This window comes from Lynx rufus, unplaced genomic scaffold (genome assembly GCF_022079265.1).
Source record: "Lynx rufus isolate CCGP_SWC_20201006 ecotype Redwood Valley unplaced genomic scaffold, mLynRuf1.p SCAF_3, whole genome shotgun sequence".
In the NCBI taxonomy this organism is placed as follows: Eukaryota; Metazoa; Chordata; class Mammalia; order Carnivora; family Felidae; genus Lynx; species Lynx rufus.
In genome coordinates this window covers 37,647,248-37,669,206 of record NW_025814845.1, presented here as the reverse complement: position 1 = coordinate 37,669,206, position 21,959 = coordinate 37,647,248, and the positions used below count along the sequence as shown (strand labels likewise).

General features: G+C 38.8%; 1 protein-coding gene across 2 annotated transcripts in view; it reads left to right on the top strand.

Annotated features, from left to right (window-relative positions):
• The window catches only part of TEC (tec protein tyrosine kinase), a 127,773-nt gene that overhangs the window by 19,738 nt on the left and 86,076 nt on the right, over window positions 1-21,959 (top strand). The window contains exons 1-2 of one of the 2 annotated variants that reach the window (XM_047091313.1): window positions 16,808-16,828; window positions 16,919-17,104. In XM_047091313.1, coding sequence (XP_046947269.1) covers window positions 16,820-16,828; window positions 16,919-17,104 — 195 coding nt within the window. In that variant the 5' untranslated portion in view covers window positions 16,808-16,819. Of the gene's footprint in view, window positions 1-16,807; window positions 16,829-16,918; window positions 17,105-21,959 lie in introns of those variants that run through there. The other variant, XM_047091314.1, reaches the window with a different exon arrangement.

The window sequence follows — 21,959 nt, the reverse complement described above, 5'->3', positions numbered from 1 at the left end:
GATTTGGAATGGAAAGGTATATCTATTATTGGAAAAGTTTCAGCTATCAGCCAGGGTAGGGAAGTATGAGTTTTGTTGTTACCCCGGGCGGATCAAATGCTTCTGTATTAGACTCACTCAGCTACCATTGTAGAGGAGAGACCTTTTTGGAATTATTCTGTCTCTGTAGGTGGTGCTCAGTGTTTCTTATAATGATGGTGAAGCTGATCAATTCACTTCCTTAGATTTTGAGATGGGTAGCAAGTTAAGCAGGTCCTGGGCAGAGCTAAGAAGGGAATGTGACTTAATGTGTCACTTCCTCGTCCAGGTTCTTCTACCAGTATGACTTGATGTTCTGATCAATATAAAGAACCATTTACACCCAGCAATATAGGTCTTACCATTTATGCATTAACCAGCAGACTTTAGGGCAATTGGCTAATGCAGTTCAGTTGATCATAGACAAGGCATGCATCCTGGAATCTAGCTGAATGATAGAAACTTTGCTTTTTATGCTTTTTAAGCCAGTGTAGTTTCAACTTTAAAGTGTAATGTAAAGCAAATGTACTAAATAAATGGCAATTCGAAATGTATTTTGTGTAAGTGCAAGACTACGTTTGGTGGTATTTAAGCAACTATTTTCAGCAGCAACAGAGTATGTGCTCTGTGTGTAGAGGGTGAGGATGATGGTGTGAAAAAGAGCACTGCCCTGTCTTAGAGTGCTTTAACAGCTTTGGAAGACTTTTGTTCAGTTGCTTGAAATCTGCTTTGCTGTTTCACTCATTTAAAATATTAGTATCAACTTGTGAAATTCATATTGTGAACTGCAAACCACATCTGTTGCCTCTCTGCCTTTTAGAGCTTTCTGACTTGGCAGAAATACTGAAAAGGACACCTGCCAGGGTCTTAATAATTCTTATATATAGCAATCTGAGGAATGTTAGCGTTCACAGAAATATCCTGGAATCAAGAAGGAGCGCTTAAATCAGATACAGTTGGAATCTCAAAATGTAAATGAGCCCAGTGTGAAGCTATGTCTTTGGGACTGTTGGTATTTTCTGTTATCGTGAGTCATTCGGGACGGTACATCTGAAAATACTTGGCCTATCAGCAAGATATATATTAATCTTAAAAACATTTTACAACAAATATATTGTTTCTCTTCTATTCTATTCTTGACATAATACTTGAATTCCTATCAGATAATAGAGAATAGATTTTAAACTGAACTTCATTCAACTTTTGCTAAAAATGAGCTGAAGATAATATTTAACAGATACGGACCAAGGGTCATATTACTTATTTACCTGTTTCTATATTTTTATTTCTTGAGTTAACAAGGAAGTAACCTTGTTAGCTCACCCCACAAAGAAATGCTTTTACAAGGATTTATTTACTAAGCTATTGTCAAGTGTTAATATTAGAAATGGTCAGGTGAGGAATGTTTTTATAATTTCTGTCCAAACTTCTATTGAAGATATGTCATATCTTTCATTATCCTTTATGATGCCATAAACTAGTGTCTTTTCGGAATTGAATGACAGGAAAAGTTTTTCTTTTAGTAGATTGGTGTATCTCTTATAAAAAACTACTCTTCCACGAGGCATTATGTTATTCTTTGCATCCTAGATTTTGAAAAGCTCCGAATTTAATGCACAATTGCATAAATGTCTCAGGCTTCTGGTTACCAGTGGTAGAAGTGTAGCATATGTGCATTTGACTTAGGAGAATTCAACTTTCTGTGAGCCAACAAAGGAAAGAGAGAAAAGAAGCAATTTGAAGAAGGTGGATGATTCTATTCTCTTCAGTGAGCATTGCAAGATGTGTGCACTAATGGTTCTCTCCTCTGTCTTAGTTTGCAAAGGTTTTTCCATGAGTAATTTGTGGTGCTGAAAGTGATTTCAGTAATTAGAGATAAGTACTTTTTCACCCAACCTGTCCCCTTTTTCACACAAACTGTCACACACAAACCAGCTAATTTATCCAATGCTAAACTCCAAGCCCCCAAAGCTATTTTTCTTTGTGCTAGATTGTTTGCAAAAAGGCCTCTATAACTCCCCTTCTCGTGTGTACTCCATCTTGTGTAGTCACCTGTAACACTGACTCTGGACTTGGCCATGTGACTTGCTTTGGCTGATGAGACAATAGCAAAGGCAAAGCATTCAGAGACGTGAAATGTGTTGTGTACCGGGGCTTGCTTTCTCTTACTGCTCATGGAATCCTGAGAACCGTACGAATAACCCACGTTGTCTCGTCGAAAAGCCGCATGAATGGGAAGTGAGGTGCCCTGGCTGATAGCCTGTAAGTGCCAGAAATGTGCCAACCTAGGTGCCATCCTAGGCACGTGGGTTAGAATTGCCCACCCAACCTACAGAATCATGAGAAATAATACATTTTTATTGTTTTGGTGCTACTAATTATGGAGTTGGGTTTTTGGGCTGTTGTTGTTTTTCTATAAAAAAGCAACTGATACAACTTCCAGGGCTGGTAGACATTTCTACTGATGCTGTAGGACATCTCCAGAGACAGTGGGTCAGTCTCCAGGGTGGCTATGTCTTCCGTGGAATAGTCAAGGCCAATTTTGACAATATTCAATTATTGCCATATGTGCTTATGTGAGAATCAACACCTACATAAGCTTTGCTTCTACTCTGGTTTTTTCCTGCCTTTTTTTTTTTTTTTTTAATTTTTTAATGTTTATTTATTTTTGAGAGAGAGAGAGAGAGAGAGCAGGGGAGGGGCAGAGAGAGAGGGAGACACAGAATCTGAAACAGGCTCCAGGCTCTGAGCTGTTAGCACAGAGCCCGATGTAGGGCTTGAACTCTTGAACTGTGAGATCATGACCTGAGCTGAAGTGGGACGCTTAACCCACTGAGCCACCCAGGCACCCCTTTTCCTGCTTTTTTGTTTCTGATTTCTCCTTTTACTTTTAATTCTTATCTGTATATCATTTGCATGTTGTACATGTGTTTCTTCTTAAATTTCTTTTGTTAAGAATAAAATTCATCACATAAACCAGTTTTAAAGAGTACAACACAGCGGTTTTTAGTATATTTACAATGTTGTGCAACCATCACCGCAAATTCCAGAAGATTTCTGTCACTCTTAAAAGAAACTCCATATACCCAGTTGTCCCCTCATCCCATCCAAACAGTTCTCTACTTTGTGTCTGTATGGATTTGCCTATTCTGCACATTTTAGGTATGTGGAATTAACACTACATGTGGCCTTTTGTATCTGGCTTCTTTTACTTAGTATAAAATTTTCGAAGTTCATCCACAGTGTAGCATGTACCAGTACCTCATTCCCTTTTATGGTGGAATAACATTCCATTGTATGGATATATGTATCCATTCATCAGTTTGTGGACATCGTGGTTGTTTTCACTTTTTGGCTAGAATGAGTAATACCACTGTGGGCATTCATGTGTGAGTTTTTGTGTGACTATGTGTTTTCAGGTGTCTTGGGTATATACTTAGGAGTGGCAATGCTGGGTCATATGTCAACTTTTGAGTACCTGCCAAACTATTCTTCACAGTGGCTATACCATTTTATTTCATTTTAATTTTTTTTTTAACATTTACTCATTTTTGAAAGAGAGAGAGAGAGACAGAGCGCGAATGGGGGAGGGGCAGAGAGAGAGGGAGACACAGAATCTGAAGCAGGTTTCAGGCCCCGAGCTGTCAGCACAGAGCCCGAGGCGGGGCTTGAACTCACAGACCGCAAGATCATGACCTGAGCCAAAGTCGGCCGCCCAACCTACGGAGCCACCTATGCGCCCCTGGCTATACCATTTTACATTCTCACCAGCAATATATGAGGGTTATGATTTCTCCACATTCTTGCCAATACTTATTTTCCCTTTAAAAAAAAAAATTCTAGCCATTCTAGTATGTGTGAAGTGGTATCTCATGTGGTTTTGATTTACATTTTCCTAATGACTAATGATATTAAGCATCTTTTCATGTGTTTATCAGCCATTTGTACATTTTCTTTGGAGAAATGTCTATTTAAGTTCTTTCCCATTTTTAAATTGGATTATTTTTTGTTGTTCAGTTGTAAATGTTCTTTATGTATTCTGGATATTAGACCCTTACAAATATATCATTTGCAAATATTTTCTCCCATTCTGTGGGTTATCTGTTCACTTCTTTGATAGTGTCCTTTAACATACAAAGGTTTTTAAGTTGATGGAGTCCAACTTATCTGTTTTCTTTTGTTGTTTATGCTCTTGATGCCATATGTAAGAAACCATTCCCTAATCTAAGGTCACGAAAATTTACAGCTATGTTTCCTTCTAAGGGTTTTGTAATTTTAGTTCTTACATTAGGTCTTTGATCCATTTTGAGATCATTTTTTGTGTATGGTGTGAAGTAGGGGTCCAAAATCATTCATATCCAATTGTCCCAGCAGCATTTGTTGAAAGGCTATTCTTTCCTCATTGAATGGTCTTGGCACCATTATCAAAAATCAGCTGAGCATAGACATATGGGTTTATTCCTGGACTCTCAATTCTGTATTCTTGGTCTATATGTCCACCCTTATGCAGCATCATGTGGGACTTACTGTAATATTGTAGTAAGTTTTGAAATTGGGAGTGTGAGTCCTCCAATTTTGTTCTTTTTTTTTTTTTTCAAGATTGATTTGGCTATTTATCATTACTGTATGAATTTTGAGATCAGCTTGTCCATTTCTACAGAAAAAAGTCCGTTGGGATTTTGATAGAGATTGTGTTGAATCTGTAGATCCATTTGGAAAAGATTGACATTTTAGCAATGCTAAATCTTTCAATCCATGAACATGGATATCTTTCTATCTGTTTAGGTCTTTAATTTCTTTCAGCAATGTTTTGCAGTTTTCAATGCACAAATCTTACACTTTCTTGGGTAAATTTTGTTCATGTATTTTTTTATTGTAATATGTTTCAGTTTCTCTTTGGATGTATACAAAGTACGATTATATATTGATAAAAATAATTAAAAAATTTTTAACGTTTATTTATTTTGAGAGAGAGAGAGAGAGAGAGAGAGCAAGCAGAGGAGGGGCAAAGAGAGGGAAAGAGAGAATCCCAAGTGGGGTCTGCACTGTCAGCATGAAGCCTGAGGCAGGGCTTGAACTTATGAACTGTGAGATCATAACCTGAGCTGAAATCAGGAGTCATATGCTTAACCAACTGAGATACCTAGGCACCCCCCAAAAATGTTTTTAATGTAATTCTTCAGGTATTTAATGTAGCCTTACTTTTATTCCAGAAGTCTGGGAGTAAGGATATTAGATTTCTAGTCTCAAATGTATTATTATTGTTATTTTGGTTACATTCTCTTTGCTTTATTTACTCATTTCTAAAATGGTACCCACCAAGGGACCATATGCTCCTTCACATTTTAATTCCTTAGTGATTAATAGAGACACTCTGGAAATTAAAATAATAAGGCTGATAGCAAATACTTACATGCACTTGTGTACCAGGTACTGTTCTGTGTGTTTTATGTTTATTAACTCATTTAGTAAAATTAAATACTGAGTGGGGCATAGTTTTAAAAGTTAAAGGATTGTGCGATTGTGTGTGTATGTGAAATCTTACCTTTTGAGTGACATTTGGGAGAAAAAAACATAATTTTCTTTTCTTTTATTATTTTATTCATTTATTAAAATTTTTTTTAATGTTTATTTATTTTTGAGAGAGAGACAGAGTGTGAGCAGGGGAGGGGCAGAGAGAGGGAGACACAGAATCCAAAGCAGGTTCCAGGCTGTCAGCACAGAGCCCAATGTGGGGCTTGAACCCACAAACCGTGAGATCATGACCTGAGCTGAAGTCGGGCACATAACCAACTGAGCCATCCAGGCACCCCCCCCCCCAAAAAAAAAACAACATAATTTTAACCTATAGTTCTCAAAAAATAGCTACAGTGAACAGTTAATTTTTTAAAAGTAAGATATTGATAATAGTATTAATGAACAAAGAGAGGGAGGTAATATTTGTCAAGTCAGTTTTTTTGGGCTTTAATTTTTCCATCTCTCAACCAAGAGGTTTGGAGCCAGTGATCTCTAATTGCTAGAGTGCCCAGCCCTCATTTTCTGTAATCACATTACCCGGATTCGATACATTCCCCTGTCCTCTGTGTGGTGGTTGGGAAGAAGCATGTTGCACGGGAAGGTTCTTCAAGGCATCAGATCGAAACCCCACTGGAATGTATGCATCATGAAGGCAGAGCCTGTGTTTTCCGTTGCACTGTTGTATCTCTGTCACAGTGCCTGGTATCGAGTAGATTATAAATAAACGACTGAAAAATGAAAGAATGAGTAAACACAAGGCTGGAACTGAAGAATTTTGGTGTCTTAATTCTTTTTAATAGTGAAAATAGCATTCTCTCTTTTCAGAGTATGTGTGTGGATTTGGGTGGGTGTGGGAAAGGGGATGGATTATTGAAGTCACGTACACTTAAATTAATAGAAGCTGTTCTTACTGTTTGTCTTCAAATTCACCTTGCATTTTGTGAATGAGCCATTGGTCTGTGATGTCCCCTTGCCCCGCCATCTTCCATGGGTGACAACTACCTCAGCCTTTTAGCCCAACTCAGACATCATCTTCTGATTACTTTTCCATCTTCTGTCTCCAGGCAGAGTTGAAGCTTTATCCATATACGGTATAGGATTTGTCATATGGTAATGAAATTGTTAGCTTCTGTGATATCTGCCCCTTCTCCTAGACTGAGAGCACCTTACTGGCTGCGTCGTATGCTTTATTCTGTGTCCCAGAGCCTGATAGCATATCTAGCACTTAGCAGATTCTCAGTTAACAGTTCTTGAATGCGTAAATGTGTATCAGCTCAGAACAAAGGTAGGGAACAACCAACTGTTTCCTGAGTGTTTTCCATGTGTAGGAAATTTTATGTGCATTTTCTGATTTATGCCTCATGATACTCCTTTAAGGTTGCTATTATTGTCTTTATTTTACAGATAAAGAAGTAGTCTCAGGGAGTTAAGCACTTTGCATAACGTTAAACAGCTAATAAATGGCAAAGCTACAGTTTAGAGCCAGGCCAGTCAGACTGTAGGTTCAGGTTCCTTCTATTAAATCATGCTGCTTAACCACGAGTTCCAATGTTAAGTAATTGGTGAAATAAGATCGTGGAGGTTGACATAGGGAAAGAAATCTTTAGGTTAATGTTGAAAGAACCGTTATTTATGTCTTTTGCAGCTCTGTCAGGAGACAGATTACAGTTTTCGTAGTTTAATGTATCAAAAGGTATGGGCCTGCTTTCTAAATGGTTGAATTTTCTGTTTTTCAGACAGTAATATGGGGAACAAGTGGGTTTCTAGAATGTGAAGCTACTAGAATTTTAGGGTTACAGATTACGTTACAGATATCAGCTTCAGTGTATTAGTCTTACAGACGACGTTGCAGGGCCCTCAGTGTTTGAGGTTGATCACAGTTCCGTTTTTGGTTAGGGCAGAGAAACTTCCTCTACGCTATGAGGCTCCCTCGTGTATTTTAACGGGATTCAGGATAGGGATGGACAAAGACCTGTCACATGAAAAGAGACAAGAGCAGGGGAGCTTGCTGGAAACACTGTCACTTCACACATGACAGATGGATGAGACTCTGGCCCGGGCCTCCATGGTGTGTGAGCTCTAAGCTGTCAGCCCCTGCAGAAAAAAAAACCTCTTGCACTGGGACAGAATTAATCCTCACGAGCATCTCAGAGCAAAAAAGGATCCTGTTGGTTGTATGATGATTTGTGATTCTAAGACCCTGCTGATTTAAAATGCAGATGAATGTACTTTTGATATAAGAGGTTTTTCTTTCAAGTCTATCCAGTGACAGTAAGGGCGACTAAAAACAGTGAAGGTCTGAAGTAGATCCTTTCATTGCCTTTGAGGTTTGGCTTCTGAAGTCAACACCATTAAGGCTTAAATTAAGTGAAATCATTAAGTCCTCTAATACATGTTGAATACAGTACAATACGTGGTTGCTAGATCTTGCCAAATATTGTATTTTTTTGTGCTTGATTTGTGTAAGAGTATTCAGAGGGGAAAAAACTTGGAAATAGGTTTTTGAGAAATTTCTGTTAAACAGAATGATACATATGTATATATACCTTGTATGTACATACTTGTATGTACATACTTACACCTGCATGTTAGCTAATTGTGTTGTGGGGCGATCTAAATGTCTGTATTGCTTATTGAAGAAAACTGGATTTGCAGAGTTTCATATAGCACTGGAAAAAAAATCAGGCATTGATTTTTTTTTTTTTATATAGGATTTGATCTCCCAAGTAATGGAATTTCCAGGCTCACTGAAATATACGATCATCTGTTGACAAAACATGATATTGAGATTAATTGCTAAGTATCACTCCTAAAGAAGTATCTAGCTTGAAACACGTTGTGTGGTTAGGGGATGTTTATGAGTGAGAAACATTTCTTTGTTCTGGAGAATGTGATGGACAGTGTAGGATCATAGTGAAGTGAAATTTCTATAAAATACTAAATTTCAGTTTAAACCTCTGACAAATACTGGAGGTTCTCTGAAACCATTCCTCATTTCTCTAACACTTGGCCTGGATTCCAACATCATTCACTCTTTTCTTTCCAAAGGTTTGTACCATGTGTACTGAATAAATATTTTTTTTCCCCATGGAAATGCTCTTTAATTGAATACAAATAGAAAAATAATTCTAGTTAAACTTTATTTTAATCTTTAAGCCATATATTTGGAATGCATCTGGTCTGTGAAGTGAAGAATATGTGTAATTAAAAGAGTCATTCTTTATTCATCCATTAAAAAGGATGAGATCCTGCCATTTGAGTTAACATGGATGGGCCTAGACGGTATTATACTAAGTGAAATAAGTCAGGCTGAGAAAGACAAATACCCTACGATTTCACTCATAAGTGGAGCCTAAAACAAAACAAAACAAAACAAAACAAAACAAAACAAAACACCCCAAAAAACCAATGTGGTAGCCTGGCTGGCTCAGTTGGTGGAACATATGACTCTTGATCTCAGGTTTGTGAGTTCGAGCCCCACACTGGATATTGAAATTGGTTTAAAAAAATAAAGCAAAATCCCTAAAAAATCATGGAAAGAGCCTAAATGTCCATCTGTTGACGAATGGTTAAAGAAATTGTGGTTTATATACACAATGGAATACTACGTGGCAATGAGAAAAAATGAAATATGGCCTTTTGTAGCAACGTGGATGGAACTGGAGAGTGTGATGCTAAGTGAAATAAGCCATACAGAGAAAGACAGATACCATATGTTTTCACTCTTATGTGGATCCTGAGAAACTTAACAGAAACCCATGGGGGAGGGGAAGGGAAAAAAAAAAAAAGAGGTTAGAGTGGGAGAGAGACAAAGCATAGGAGACTGTTAAAAACTGAGAACAAACTGAGGGTTGATGGGGGGTGGGAGGGAGGGGAGGTGGTGATGGGCATTGAGGAGGGCACCTGTTGGGATGAGCACTGGGTGTTGTATGGACACCAATTTGACAATAAATTTCATATTAAAAAAATAAAAAAATAAAAAGCAGTGATAAATGTAAAAAAAAAAAGCAAAATCCCTAAAAAATAAAAAAAAATTGAATAAACAAGCAAAAAAACAAATCAGACTTGTAAATACAGAGAACAATCTGATGGTTGCCAGAGGGGAGAGAAGTAGGGGGTTGGGCATACTGGGTGAAAGGGGGTGGGAGATACAGGCTTCTACTTATGGAGTGAATTAGTCACAAGAATAAAAGGCTCAGTGTAAGGAATATAATCAGTGATATTGTCATAGTGATGTATGGTGACAGCTGGTAGCTGTACTTATGGTGAATTTAGCATAGTGTAGAAACTTGTCAAATCACTATGTTGTATATGTTGTATACCTGAAACTAATGTAACATTGTGTTCCAATTATACCCAGAAAGAAAGTCATTCTTCCATAACTAAGGCTATTTTCTGGTCTAACTTCTTTTTTACACTAATGAAATACTGAAAATTAAAACTCATGGTGGAGAGCCACTATAAAACTTGAAAATGACATATTGAACACATGCCATTTTTAACTTTTATTTTCTGTTTACAATTCTGATTAAAATCAAACAACTTAAAAAAAATTTTTTTAAAGTAATCTCTACACCCAATATGGGGCTTGAACCTACAATCCCAAGATCGAGTCACCATGCTTTATTGACCGAGCAAGCCAGGTGCCCTTAATGTCAAGCAACTTTTAAGAAAGAATTTTCATATGCTTTATATGTGGAAGTCATTATAAATTTTGTTTTAATTTTTTTTTAGTGTTTATTTTTTAGAGAGAGACAGAGCATGAGTGTGGGAGGGGCAGAGAGAGAGGGAGACACAGAATCCGAAGCAGGCTCCAGGCTCTGAGCTGTCAGCACAGAGCCCGACGCGTGGCTCGAACTCACGGACCGTGAGATCATGATCTGAGCCGAAGTCGGACGCTTAACCGACTGAGCCACCCAGGCGCCCCTATGTGGAAGTCATTATAAAGGCCAGAACATTAATACCAACTTTTATAAATATGTTGGTATATCTCTAAGCCATCTGTCAAATTCCATTCATATGTCATTTCTTCACTGAAGTAGTCCACAACACTTTGAAGAGAGGTAATTATTTCCTCTTTAGTGGTCACATATTAGCAGTTTCTAGAGGCTACTAGTGTTCCAAAACACTTTGCCCATACCACTTTTATAGCCTCTTAATAGATTATATTGTGGCTCTTTGTTTTTAAGTTACTTGTTTAAGTTTGCTCCCTAGAGCAAAGATCATATCCTGTTCATCTTTGTGATACATAGTTCCTCAAACATTATGGCTATGTAATAAATGTCAGAGCGCATTGTTACATGAATGTCTGAAGCTGTTCCTGTGGACAAATTAGCTCATGAACTGAAAATGGTGAAAAGATGGATGAGTGCAGAAGAAGAAACATTGAAGGGAAGGAAAAAGGTTGGCAGAGATTAGAGATGAATGAAATGAAAAAGGGGTGGTCAAGAATGATATAGTATATTACATGTTCCAGTTACTATTGGTATGTAACAAACCACCTTAAATGTACAGACATTGGGTCCTCCTTAATCTCTCTCTGTTTTTGTTCTTGGAGCTTTTTTTGAAGAAACTTTCTCAGTCTATAAAAAAAAAAAAAAACGAATGCAATGATGAATTGGATTCTTTATTCCTATTTTAAAACAATAAAAAAAGAATATGTGGACCTAGATGAAGGCTTCATATTAAAAACAATTTAGAATACTGTAGCCTAGGAACACATATTGGTATTTGATTATTTTGTATATAATTTCCAAATTACTTTTTAAAAAATTCTCATGTTTTCTCCTAGCAAAAGATGAGAAATCATTTACCCACTTGAGAAGCTTGTTATTCACGTCTTGTTTTCACTAGTTATTATTTCCCTCCAAAGGAGCAAGAAGCAGAAAGGGAAATACTTGCTGGACATCAGCACATCCCTCGTGGGAGGAGAATTACTGCCAGAATATTATCACTTAAAGTGAATCTACTTACGTTTCATAGTAAGTAGTGAAAGGAAAAAAAAAAAAAAACCTGATTCAGACATTTTCCTGAAAAATAAAGTGAAAACATGTTTATTCTATCTCATATATAGCACCACTTAGATTATAATTGCTAACTCTTAAAGTATGAACCAAATATTAGTTGTTTCCTTGAGATAAGTTTTCTGATGAAAATGCATGGCAAAAAAATTGACTGCCTTTACTCTATATTTGAATTTGTTAGCACAGTTCTAAAGAGGGTCCCCCCCCCCCCCCCCCCGCAAAAGCATTAGAAAGCTTTTATCAGTTTCTACAAAGGTGTATCTGTTTGGTAGGATAAAGGCTAAACCGCTACAACACAGAAACCATTATATGAAGTTTCTAAAATAAAACAGAAGTATATTCCTCTCTCATCAAGTAGGTTAGTGAGTCTAGGTTGGTGGGGCAGCTCTGTTCCATGAAGTCTTTCAGGGGCCATGGTGATACCTTGAATGCATAATGAAAGTTGAGTCTGTTATGTGTACTTCCCAGCTGGTAGTAAGGTGGAAAATGCCCCAAATCCAGGGAAAGTAGCTTGTCTTTAAATTGAAGATGGTCCACATATCACTTCTTCACATATCCCTTTGGCTTTAACTTAGATGGCTGCGCCTAACTACAGGGAAGGCTGGGAAATATCTCTAGCTCATATGTCCAGGAAGAAGGATAGCATGATGGGGCAGGTCAGGGGGCAGGGAGGAAGCAAAAAACAGTCAGCCACAGTGTATCTTAGCATCTTAGTTGTAAATCGTGTTTTGATACTTCTGTTGGGTTATTTTATTGTTTTTACAAACTGCAAGGTCCTCATTTACCAGTGGCACTGAGTATGGCTGAAGCAATTCTCCAACATTACTCTCATTCCTGACTTCCTGAAGACCCTCATCTCTTGAATGTTTCATATTATTGACTGTTGCATCGCCTCGTTCAGCAATAGGGAATGACCAGCAAAGAAGCAGAACCCAGTAATGTGGAAGGAATATTTGATTGAGGCCTATGTGATCAGTGATTAATGAATATTTTCATGTTCCAACAACTTTTGCTTCTCTCTAGAACCACTGAACTATGAATGTCCTTATGAATCTCCCGGATAGTAATTAAATTTGTCAGTGCTTAGAGGTATTGCATATGGTTGGTTGCTTTTCTCAAAACTTTTCTCCATTCATTTCTCTTTCTCTCTCTCTCTCTCTCTCTCTCTCTCTCTCTCTCCCCTCTAACCAGTGGGGAGACCCACCCTCAATCACAGCCAAAGACCGCAGGGGGTCCTGCAGTGTGACACCGAGACCTGTCTTAAAGGGTACATGTTAAATCAATGCATATACCTGTGTTCCATGGACAAACAGAAACAAGTGTCCTTAGTGCAGCCCTGCTCAGTCTATTTCTAGGTTCCCTTGCCCCCAGTCCAGTGCCTTAATCGTCCACCATATGGCGGTGGGCTCGGATAGGGCGTACATGACCAGGAGAGATGAGGCAAGTCAGCTGGCCTCTGCAACTTTTGCCCTTTGACCCAGGAAGTCTTCTCTTCTTCCTTTCCCTTCCCTTCCCTTCCCTCCCCTTCCCTTCCCTTCCCTTCGCTTCCCTCCTCTCCCCTCCCCTCCCCTCCCCTTCCCTTCTCTTCCGATATTATTAGTGGTAAGTGATTGTGGCTTTACTAGGTATCTTGATGGTTGGATTCCTCATTGGTCCAGCTTCAATAGGTCAGCAGGAAAGTACTCAAAACTTAGAGTACCATTAGTCTGGTACTCAGATTTGCAACACTGGACAGAGAATGTAGCTTCTTAGTGGTTTGGGTTTCTCATTTGTGAAACAGTGACAGTTTCCGTTACCTACTTCTGAATATTGGTGTTCAAAGACTAATGTGTTAAGTTTTCCAAACTTTATTTATTTATTTATTTATTTATTTATTTATTTATTTAAGTTTTTTTATTTTGAGATAGAGAGAGAACACAAGTGGGAGAGAGGCAGAGAGAGCATCCCAAGCAGGCTCTGCACTGCCAGCGTGGAGCCCGATGTGCGGCTCGAACCCATGAACCATGAGATCATTGAGTTACATTCTATCTTCAGCTGGAAGTCTACGTGAGGAGAATTTTCCTTCGTTTGTATCTCTGTGGAACTTTAGTAGTTTTCTTTGGCCAAGCTTTCCCATTAACCAACGAAGTATTGAAACAACAGAGAACTTTTAATTGTATGGTGTGGAATGGTGGAGGGAGCCCTTCACTTGGAGTCAGGATACTTCTTCTAGTCTTGGCTTGTGTGCCTTCGGGCAAGTCATTAAACTTTTCTGAACCTCAGCTTCTTAATTTGTAAAATGAGTGAGATAGATGATGACTAGCCTTTCTTTCTTTCTTTCTTTCTTTCTTTCTTTCTTTCTTTCTTTCTTTCTTTCTTTCTTTCTATATGAAATGTCAAATTGGTTTCCATACAACACCCAGTGCTCATCCCAACAGGTGCCCTCCTCAATGCCCATCACCCACTTTCCCTTCCCTCCCACCCCCCGGCTAGCATTTATTTCAACTCAAATGGTATGTTTCTGTGTAAGGCTATTAATACCTCCCATAAATCATATAAATCTATAAAACATCTCCCTTATAAATCCTATAAAATGCATTTAACATAGTATATTTTCTACTGCCCCCCATGTCGAGACCTTTTGTGTCTAGAACTACAGGTGAGCCACACCCCATTCATCCTTCTGGGCCTTCCGAAAATGTACCTTCCAGTCGGTAACTATGTTATTACTCACTAGCCTGGGAACTATACGTTTGCATATGGCCTGTTTTCCAGGGCATCGCCTGCTTTTCCCTTACAATCCATTGTTTAAGTTGTCATTTTCTTTCCTTTTTTTCACGTTTATTTATTTTGAGAGAGCGCACGCGCATGTACGCTCATGACTGGGGGAAGGGCAGAGAGAGAGAGAATCTCAAGCAGGGTCCATGCTGTCAGTGCAGAACCCAACTTGGGGCTCAGTCTCACAAACTGTGAGGGCATGACCACAGCCGAAATCAAGAGTTGGACACTTAACTGACTGAACCACCCAGGCACCCCTAAGTTGTCATTTTTACCCTGCATTGAAAATGTGTTGCACAACGACGAAGAGATGATTTCTGAAGAAGTGCTATTTACATGTCAACAGTTTCTAAGGGAAAAAAAACAAGAGTACTAAAATTTTACTTTAGAAGAAGGAGGACCAACTGAGATGCAAAAGGAGCAAGAGCTTTTTCTTTGACTCCTTAACTTAGAATAACTAATGGGTTAATTGGATCCATCACCCAGCTGTTTATTGAGAGGCTGCCATAAATGCCAAGAGTGCTGTAGTTAGTGTAAGAGCCCAATCTCTTCCTTTAGGATAGTGACTCTCAAATCTACCTGCACGTTAAATCATGAAGCCCCGGGCCCTACCTCAGACCAATTGAATAAAAATATTTGGGCGTAGGGCCCGGACATTTAAAAACATCTTCCTGTGCATTAAAAAAAAAATATATTTATTATTTATTTTGAGGAGGGAGGAGGGGCAGAGAGAGAGGGAAAGACAGAATCCCAGGCAGGTTCCATGCTGTCAGCGCAGAGCCTGACTCAGGGCTCGAGCCCACAAACCATGAGATCATGACCTGAGCCGAAATCAAGAGTTGGACGCTTAACCAAATGAGCCATCCAGGCACCCCCCCCCCCCCCAGGTGATTTTAATGTGTGCTTAAGGTTGAGAACTATTTCCTTAGGAGCTTGAAATCCAGGCGAAAGTTAAAAACTATACATTAATTGCTATAGAACATGGAAGTCTATGATGAGTGATATAGAGATCATGGGTGCATGAATTGGAAGGCATTTAATTAACCGGAGTCATCAGGGAGGCATTGAAGAGCTGAGTTTTGAGCCAGTGGAGTTTTCATACCAACTACTTTGACCGGGTGTGGACTGTTTGAAGAGCAGTGGGAAGGACAGATTGGATGTTAGGTTGTAGCCAGGTTGTGATTGTCCAGTGTCCATATGGGGATTTTGACTTTATCCTGCAGGTGGTAGGAAGGCTTTTGAGGAGTCACTGAGGACTTCTGGTGGATAAAAAGGCATGAGAACTTGGTGTCTTTGAAGATGGATCCGATGGCAGTGAGGGGTATGTCATTTGAACAAAGTGAGACAAGAGCCTGTGGAAAGAAAGACCAGTTGGAAAGCTGCTATCATGGTTCAGATTATAATGCTCTGAGCTAGGAAAAAGGCAGTGGAATTTAAAAAATAATGATAGTAAACATTTGTATGGAGTTTTCATAATCAGCAAGTTTGTTCTCACGTCTCATTAAAATTCACAATAACCTTGGTGTATTTTGTAAATATTTTGTAAATGAAGGAACTGGTATACAGAGGTTAAATTGTGGTAAAGTAACCTTACTGAAATGCGGGTCCTAACTGGATGACGACAGAGAAGTAATAGGGGGTTGCAAGGGCTCTTCTGGGGCATCATGTTGGATGTGGACGTAGTAGAATTCCTAGTGGCTAACTCAGTGTCAAGGCTCTGGCTGTGCTCTCAGGTACCTCCTTATGTTCTTCACATTGACTTCCGTTGCCTCTGTGGTTTGATGTGCAATGACTTTTTATAAATGTGTGGTGAAGGGAAGGGAATAAAAGGCTGTTGTCCATTCAACTTCTATCAGATAAGAATTTTAATGTATTTTCTGAGTATTTTTGGTTTTCAGATAGTTAAATTTTATTGAATTTTAGAAGGCTTAGTCTACGTGTGGGGGATCCACATACAGGGCTGACCTTATCCAGATGTAGGTTAGCTGTGACCAGGTAGATTTCCTTTTCTCTTGTGGTTGAGACAGGAGCCATAGGGAAGAGAATTATGGGTCCTGGTGTAAACATTGGAGAATATCCTCACGGCTGGGGTAACTAGGATGTTTAATCAGGATTACATCCTTATCAGAGCTGGAGATTGACTCCTATCCATCACTGTGGTAATTCATTTTGTTCGCAAGTCCACCAGAGCTGTGTACTCATCTGTTTTGTACACCAGGATCCTGAGGAAACTTAAATACCAGCCTAAATCATCCGTGCATGTGATGAAATGCACTTTTTCATCTGAGATATTTGTTTCTCTGCAATCAGATAGCAGAAGAATGTGCCAGAAACCTATGGGATGCTGGGGAGGTACAAAAGGAATGAATCATCATCATGGCAAATCTTGATTAGATTTTCTTATGAAATGCTGGGAGGAGGCGGGGGAAGAAGAGGAGGTTGAGCTTTTGTGCCCTGGGTAGTTTCAGTCCAGGTGCATAGACTAATGTTCACCGGCTGCAGCCATGGTGAGGGTAAGTGCTATTTTGGTAATTTGGAATGAGAACATCTTTGGAAAATTAAGATGTCCCCTTTTATTTCAACTGTTTATCTTCTCATTTTAGAATCCTGGGATCTTCAATGGCAGGAGACAGAGTGATCAGAAGCCCGAGATGAATTTTAACACTATTCTAGAAGAGATTCTTATTAAAAGGTCACAGCAGAAAAAGAAGACATCGCCCTTAAACTACAAAGAGAGACTTTTTGTGCTAACGAAGTCCATGTTAACCTACTATGAGGGTCGAGCAGAGGTAGGAGACAATAAAAATTCATTCTGCTTTCTGCATTGATAATATTTTATAATATTATTTCCCCCCACCCCAAAATCGTATGGAATACATTTTAGGTTAGTGAAGTTTAAGTAATAATTTTTTATCATTTGGATCTGAATATAAAGTTTAGAATATGGTGAGAAAGTCTCTTAATTATGGTTTCGTGTATATGGATATACTTTTCGTATCAGCCTACTGTATTAATCCTTTCAAGAAAACATTTCTACAATGGTTTTATATATATTTTTTAAATTTATTTATTTATTTTGAGACAGAGAGAGAATGCATGCAAGCACATGTGCAGGGAAGGGCAGGGAGAGAGGAAGAGAGAGAATCCCAAGCAGGCTCTGTGCTGTCAGTGTGGAGCCTGATGCGGAGCTTGATCCCACGTACTGTGAGATTGTGACCTGGAAATCAAGAGTCGGACGCTCAACCCACTCAAGCCACTCAGGCGCCCCACCACATTATTCCTTATGAAATCCATTAAATATATTGTATTCATGGATCCGTCGCATAACCTACTGTATTGTGTATCAAAATCTGCTTTAGCTCGTATACACCGTGTCTTTGCCCCTTGCTTTATATGAATAGTTCTTCGTTATTAAGTGGAAATTATTTAAAACTCGTTAGTGATTTCGTGGGTCCAGCATATTGCTGAAGTTGACCTAACGCAGAACTGCTCAACTTTTTTTTTTTTGTGATAAGCAGCTACTGCAAAGTGCCTTTTATGAGAGGAAGGAGAAGTGGCTTGCTAAAAACCTAGTCAGTGAGCATGTGGCACAGTGAGGTCTTATCAGTTGCTTTAGCCTCTGGGTTTACCACCAGATGAGGCATGTGAATGTATCGTTGCCTCTGGCCGACCATTTTTCTCCTGGCATCTTGGGAATGCGTTATCTAGTACTGCCAGTCCAGCCATGCTCCTCTAGTAGAAGCACTCTTGGATTCCAGGAAATGGATGGAGACCGTATTGCCCTTGTTGACCACATCTGTTATCTAGTTGGTTATAGTAGTTTGCTGGTGATCTTGTTGTTTGGTTTTATTTTATTTAATTCTTCTTTTTCACCTAGAGTGCCTCTCTTAGATTGATTGATTTACTGTTTTTGGTTGTTTGTCTTGTGTGTTTTTGTTTGTTTGTTTGTTTACTCCCACTGATGTCTCTGTGGTTTTGTTCCCCTAATTCAGAGAGAACGGCATTGTTTCTTACTGGTTGTCCTTAACTCTGTTAATTTCTGTTGTGGCTTGTCATGGCGACTTGTGGAATTCTGCAGGTTCATGTAATATAGGACTAAAGTCCTTTATCCACCTTCTTAAATCCCTGAAATGCTCAAGACCCAAACCTGAAAAACTCTTTTAGTGGTAAAACTTGGCCTGAGATGAAGTTATTTTTAGTCTTTGTCCTAGTCAGTGTGATTTTTTTCTTTTGCATGTGTGTGTGCAGAAATATTAATGTTTTTATTTTTGTATGGTATATGTGCTATATTTCATTTATTAAATCTGAAAAATTTACAATTCCAAAGGGTTTCAAGTAAGACCAGAAATAAGAATTTTTATTTTATTTATTTTATTTTATTTTATTTTATTTTTATATTTAAAGCTTATTTATTTTTCTTGAGACAAAGAAAGTATGCACACACGCCCAAGCACAAGTGGGAGAGGGGCAGAGAGAGAGGAAGGAAGAATCCCAAGCAGCCTCTGTGCTGTCAGAGCAGAGCCTGATGCAGGCTCAAACTCATGAACAGTGAGATTATGACCTGAGCTGAAATCAAGAATCAGTCACTTTAACTGAGCCACCCAGGTGCCCTGAAAAAAAAAAAATTAAAATCTACAATAGATTTTTTAAATATACCTTTTTTATTTTGTTTATTTTATTTATTTTATTTAAAAAAACATTTTTTTAACGTTTATTTATTTTTGAGACAGAGAGAGACAGAGCATGAATGGGGGAGGGGCAGAGAGAGAGGGAGACACAGAATCTGAAACAGGCTCCAGGCTCTGAGCTGTCAGCCCAAAGCCCGACACGAGGCTCAAACTCACGGACCGTGAGATTGTGACCTGAGCTGAAGTCGGACGCTTAACCGACTGAGCCACCCAGGCGCCCCTAAATATACCTTTTTTAAAAGTTTATTTACACTGGGTGTTGTATGGAAACCAATTTGACAATAAACTTCATATATTGAAAAAAAAGTTTATTTATTTATATTGAGAGAGAGAGTGAGCAGAGGAGGGGCAGAGAGAGAGAGGGAGAGAGAGAAATCTAAGCAGCCTCTGCATGCTCAGTGCAGAGCCTGACACGGGGCTGGAACCCACGAACTGTGAGATCATGACCTGAGCTGAAATCGAGAGTCCCACCGCTTAACCGACTGAGCCACCCAGGTGCCCCTAAAATAGATTTTAAGGGAAAACAACAAATTTTTGCTGTACAGTAATTATTTGTTGTAATTTGAACTTAATGTAATAAGTCTACGAAAAGAACAGAAATAGAACTGTGAAAGTGGTAAAACATGGTAGTTTCTTAAACAAAAAAAAAGCCTCAGAGCCAGTATTATCTGCTTAGAAATATGGACTGATACAATTGAAACATGTTGCAATTATTAAGTCACTTTGAAGATGATAAATATACAAGGTTAAAAATGCCCTAATTATTTTAGATTAAGTGGAGTAAAGAGAAGTAAAGAGTGGAACTCTTTTTATTTCAGAACCTGGCCCATGTCTTGTCTGGGAGCAGCCTCAGCCACTATGAGAACCAGAAAGGACAGAATGAGGAGGTTGTCACAACACTTAAATACTCAGCTTTGGGCATTCAACATCAGAGTCCACCTCCTTTCTGGCTGCTAACTGGTCCAGGGAGCCTAGTCCTGCTTTAACCTCCACTCTGATGAGCTGGGCATGTTAATCCCGCCTGGATTCTTTTTCTCAGGGACAGACGTTCACTAGCATATGTAGGACTTTCAGCTTGAAACATGGTTGCAGATTTGTTTGCCTCTCACAGTTAAAAATAAATCATTGTCCATATTAAAAAGCTGGGAATTTTAAGAGAAGAATCTGAATTTTTGTAAAAATAAAAGTCTGACAATACTGGGCTGAGTTTCTGCATGACAACTCTCTGCCTGGTTTCTAGGTAAGCCCGAGAGTGCCCCACTTTTGTGTTTCTTCCCTGTTTCGGTTAATGTGCTCAGTTCTCTGTTTTCTATGGATAAATATTCCAGTTTCCATCTCCCCAGTCCTAGAAGCACTGATCCAAAAATGTCTGTGACTTGGGTAACTCATAAGAATCAATAGGTATCAATATTATATATTTAAATATATATATATTTAATACCTATTGATTATATCGATGTAATTATATTATAATATATATAATATATATTATTATATAATAATTATATATTATATTGGTTATATATATATATATATATATATATATATATATATAGTCAAAATCTAAGACTAGAGGTGAATTAGAAAAACCATAGGGACCATTCAGGGGTTAGGATAAATAGCCCTAGAGATATTTATTTTAGTGGTTCATAATTCTGTTTTTAAAAGAAAAACAGTGGGTAGGCTTTTGATTGACCTAGTCACTATGATTCCTAGTGTCTTCATGGCAGTTAAAGGCCATTAATGTTTTATTAAAATCCTCAGTTAATCATAATGTGACTCAGATGTCCATCTTCCCCTGGGTCTGTGAACCCCAGCTCCTCCAACATGAAGGCAACAAGCTTTTCTTCCTATTAAATACAGTTTATTGTGCTTTTTGAAGTATGCTAAGAAATTCTGTTCTAGAATGATGAGAAATTCGGTCCTGCTGTTTCTTCCAAGTCTGATATTGGCAGAGTTGGATTTCAGTTTCTGCTGGGGGCTGTTCCTTGGTTTGTCCTCCCTTGTTCTCATTGCCCTCAGTTAGCTCGTGTTTCTGTGCATTCTAGTGAACTGAGAAGAGATCTTCTTGGCAATTTATATTCTTTGCTCTTATTCATAATGACATAAAACATAGGTCCTTGGGGTTTTCATAAGTGATCTTGTTCTCTGGTCATGGAACCAAATGACACATGGGTTAGACCCCCTGACATGCCAGGGGAGCCTTCATGTGGAATTGAGATGGGATTCAAGGAAGAGCAGGGCTGGAGCTTAAACAGGAAAAAGGTCTCTGGTGAGAAAAGGAGAGGAGAGATCTCTAGATGTTGAGATTTGGAATAACAAGAAAAATTCAAGTAGTGTCTAAATCTACAGTTATCATTAGCTAAGACATCAGGAACTTGTTACAATTGGACCTTGGTACCAAGGTACTAATTTGGCTGGTTTGTTGTCTGTAATACTGTTCCAGTATGGAAACCGGCAAATCGTTTATAAAGTCAAAGAGTAGGGTCACTGGTTGTGTCTGTCCCCAGGTTTGGTGATTCACTAGGAGAACACACAGTACTTGGCACATAGTTGTCCTTATGGCTATGATTTAAAAAAAAATTTTTTTTAATGTATGTATTTGAGAGATAGAGAGAGACAGGGTGTGAGTGGGGGAGGGGCAGAGAGAGACCTACACAGAACGTGGCGCAGGCTCCAGGCTCTGAGCTGTCAGCACAGAGCCCGAGGTGGGGCTCGAACTCATGAGCTGTGAGATCATGATCTGAGTCAAAGTTGACAATTCGCTGAGCCACCCAGGCACTGCTTTATGGCTATGATTTTTGACCGTGGAAGGAGACAGAGCTAAATTATCAAAGGGAAAAGACACTTGGGGCAAATCTATAGGAAACCAGGCACAAGTTTGCAAGAGTCTTTTCTCAGTGGAGTCTTCAAAGTATGTGCATAATTCTTCTAGCACTCACTTGTGGCAATAATG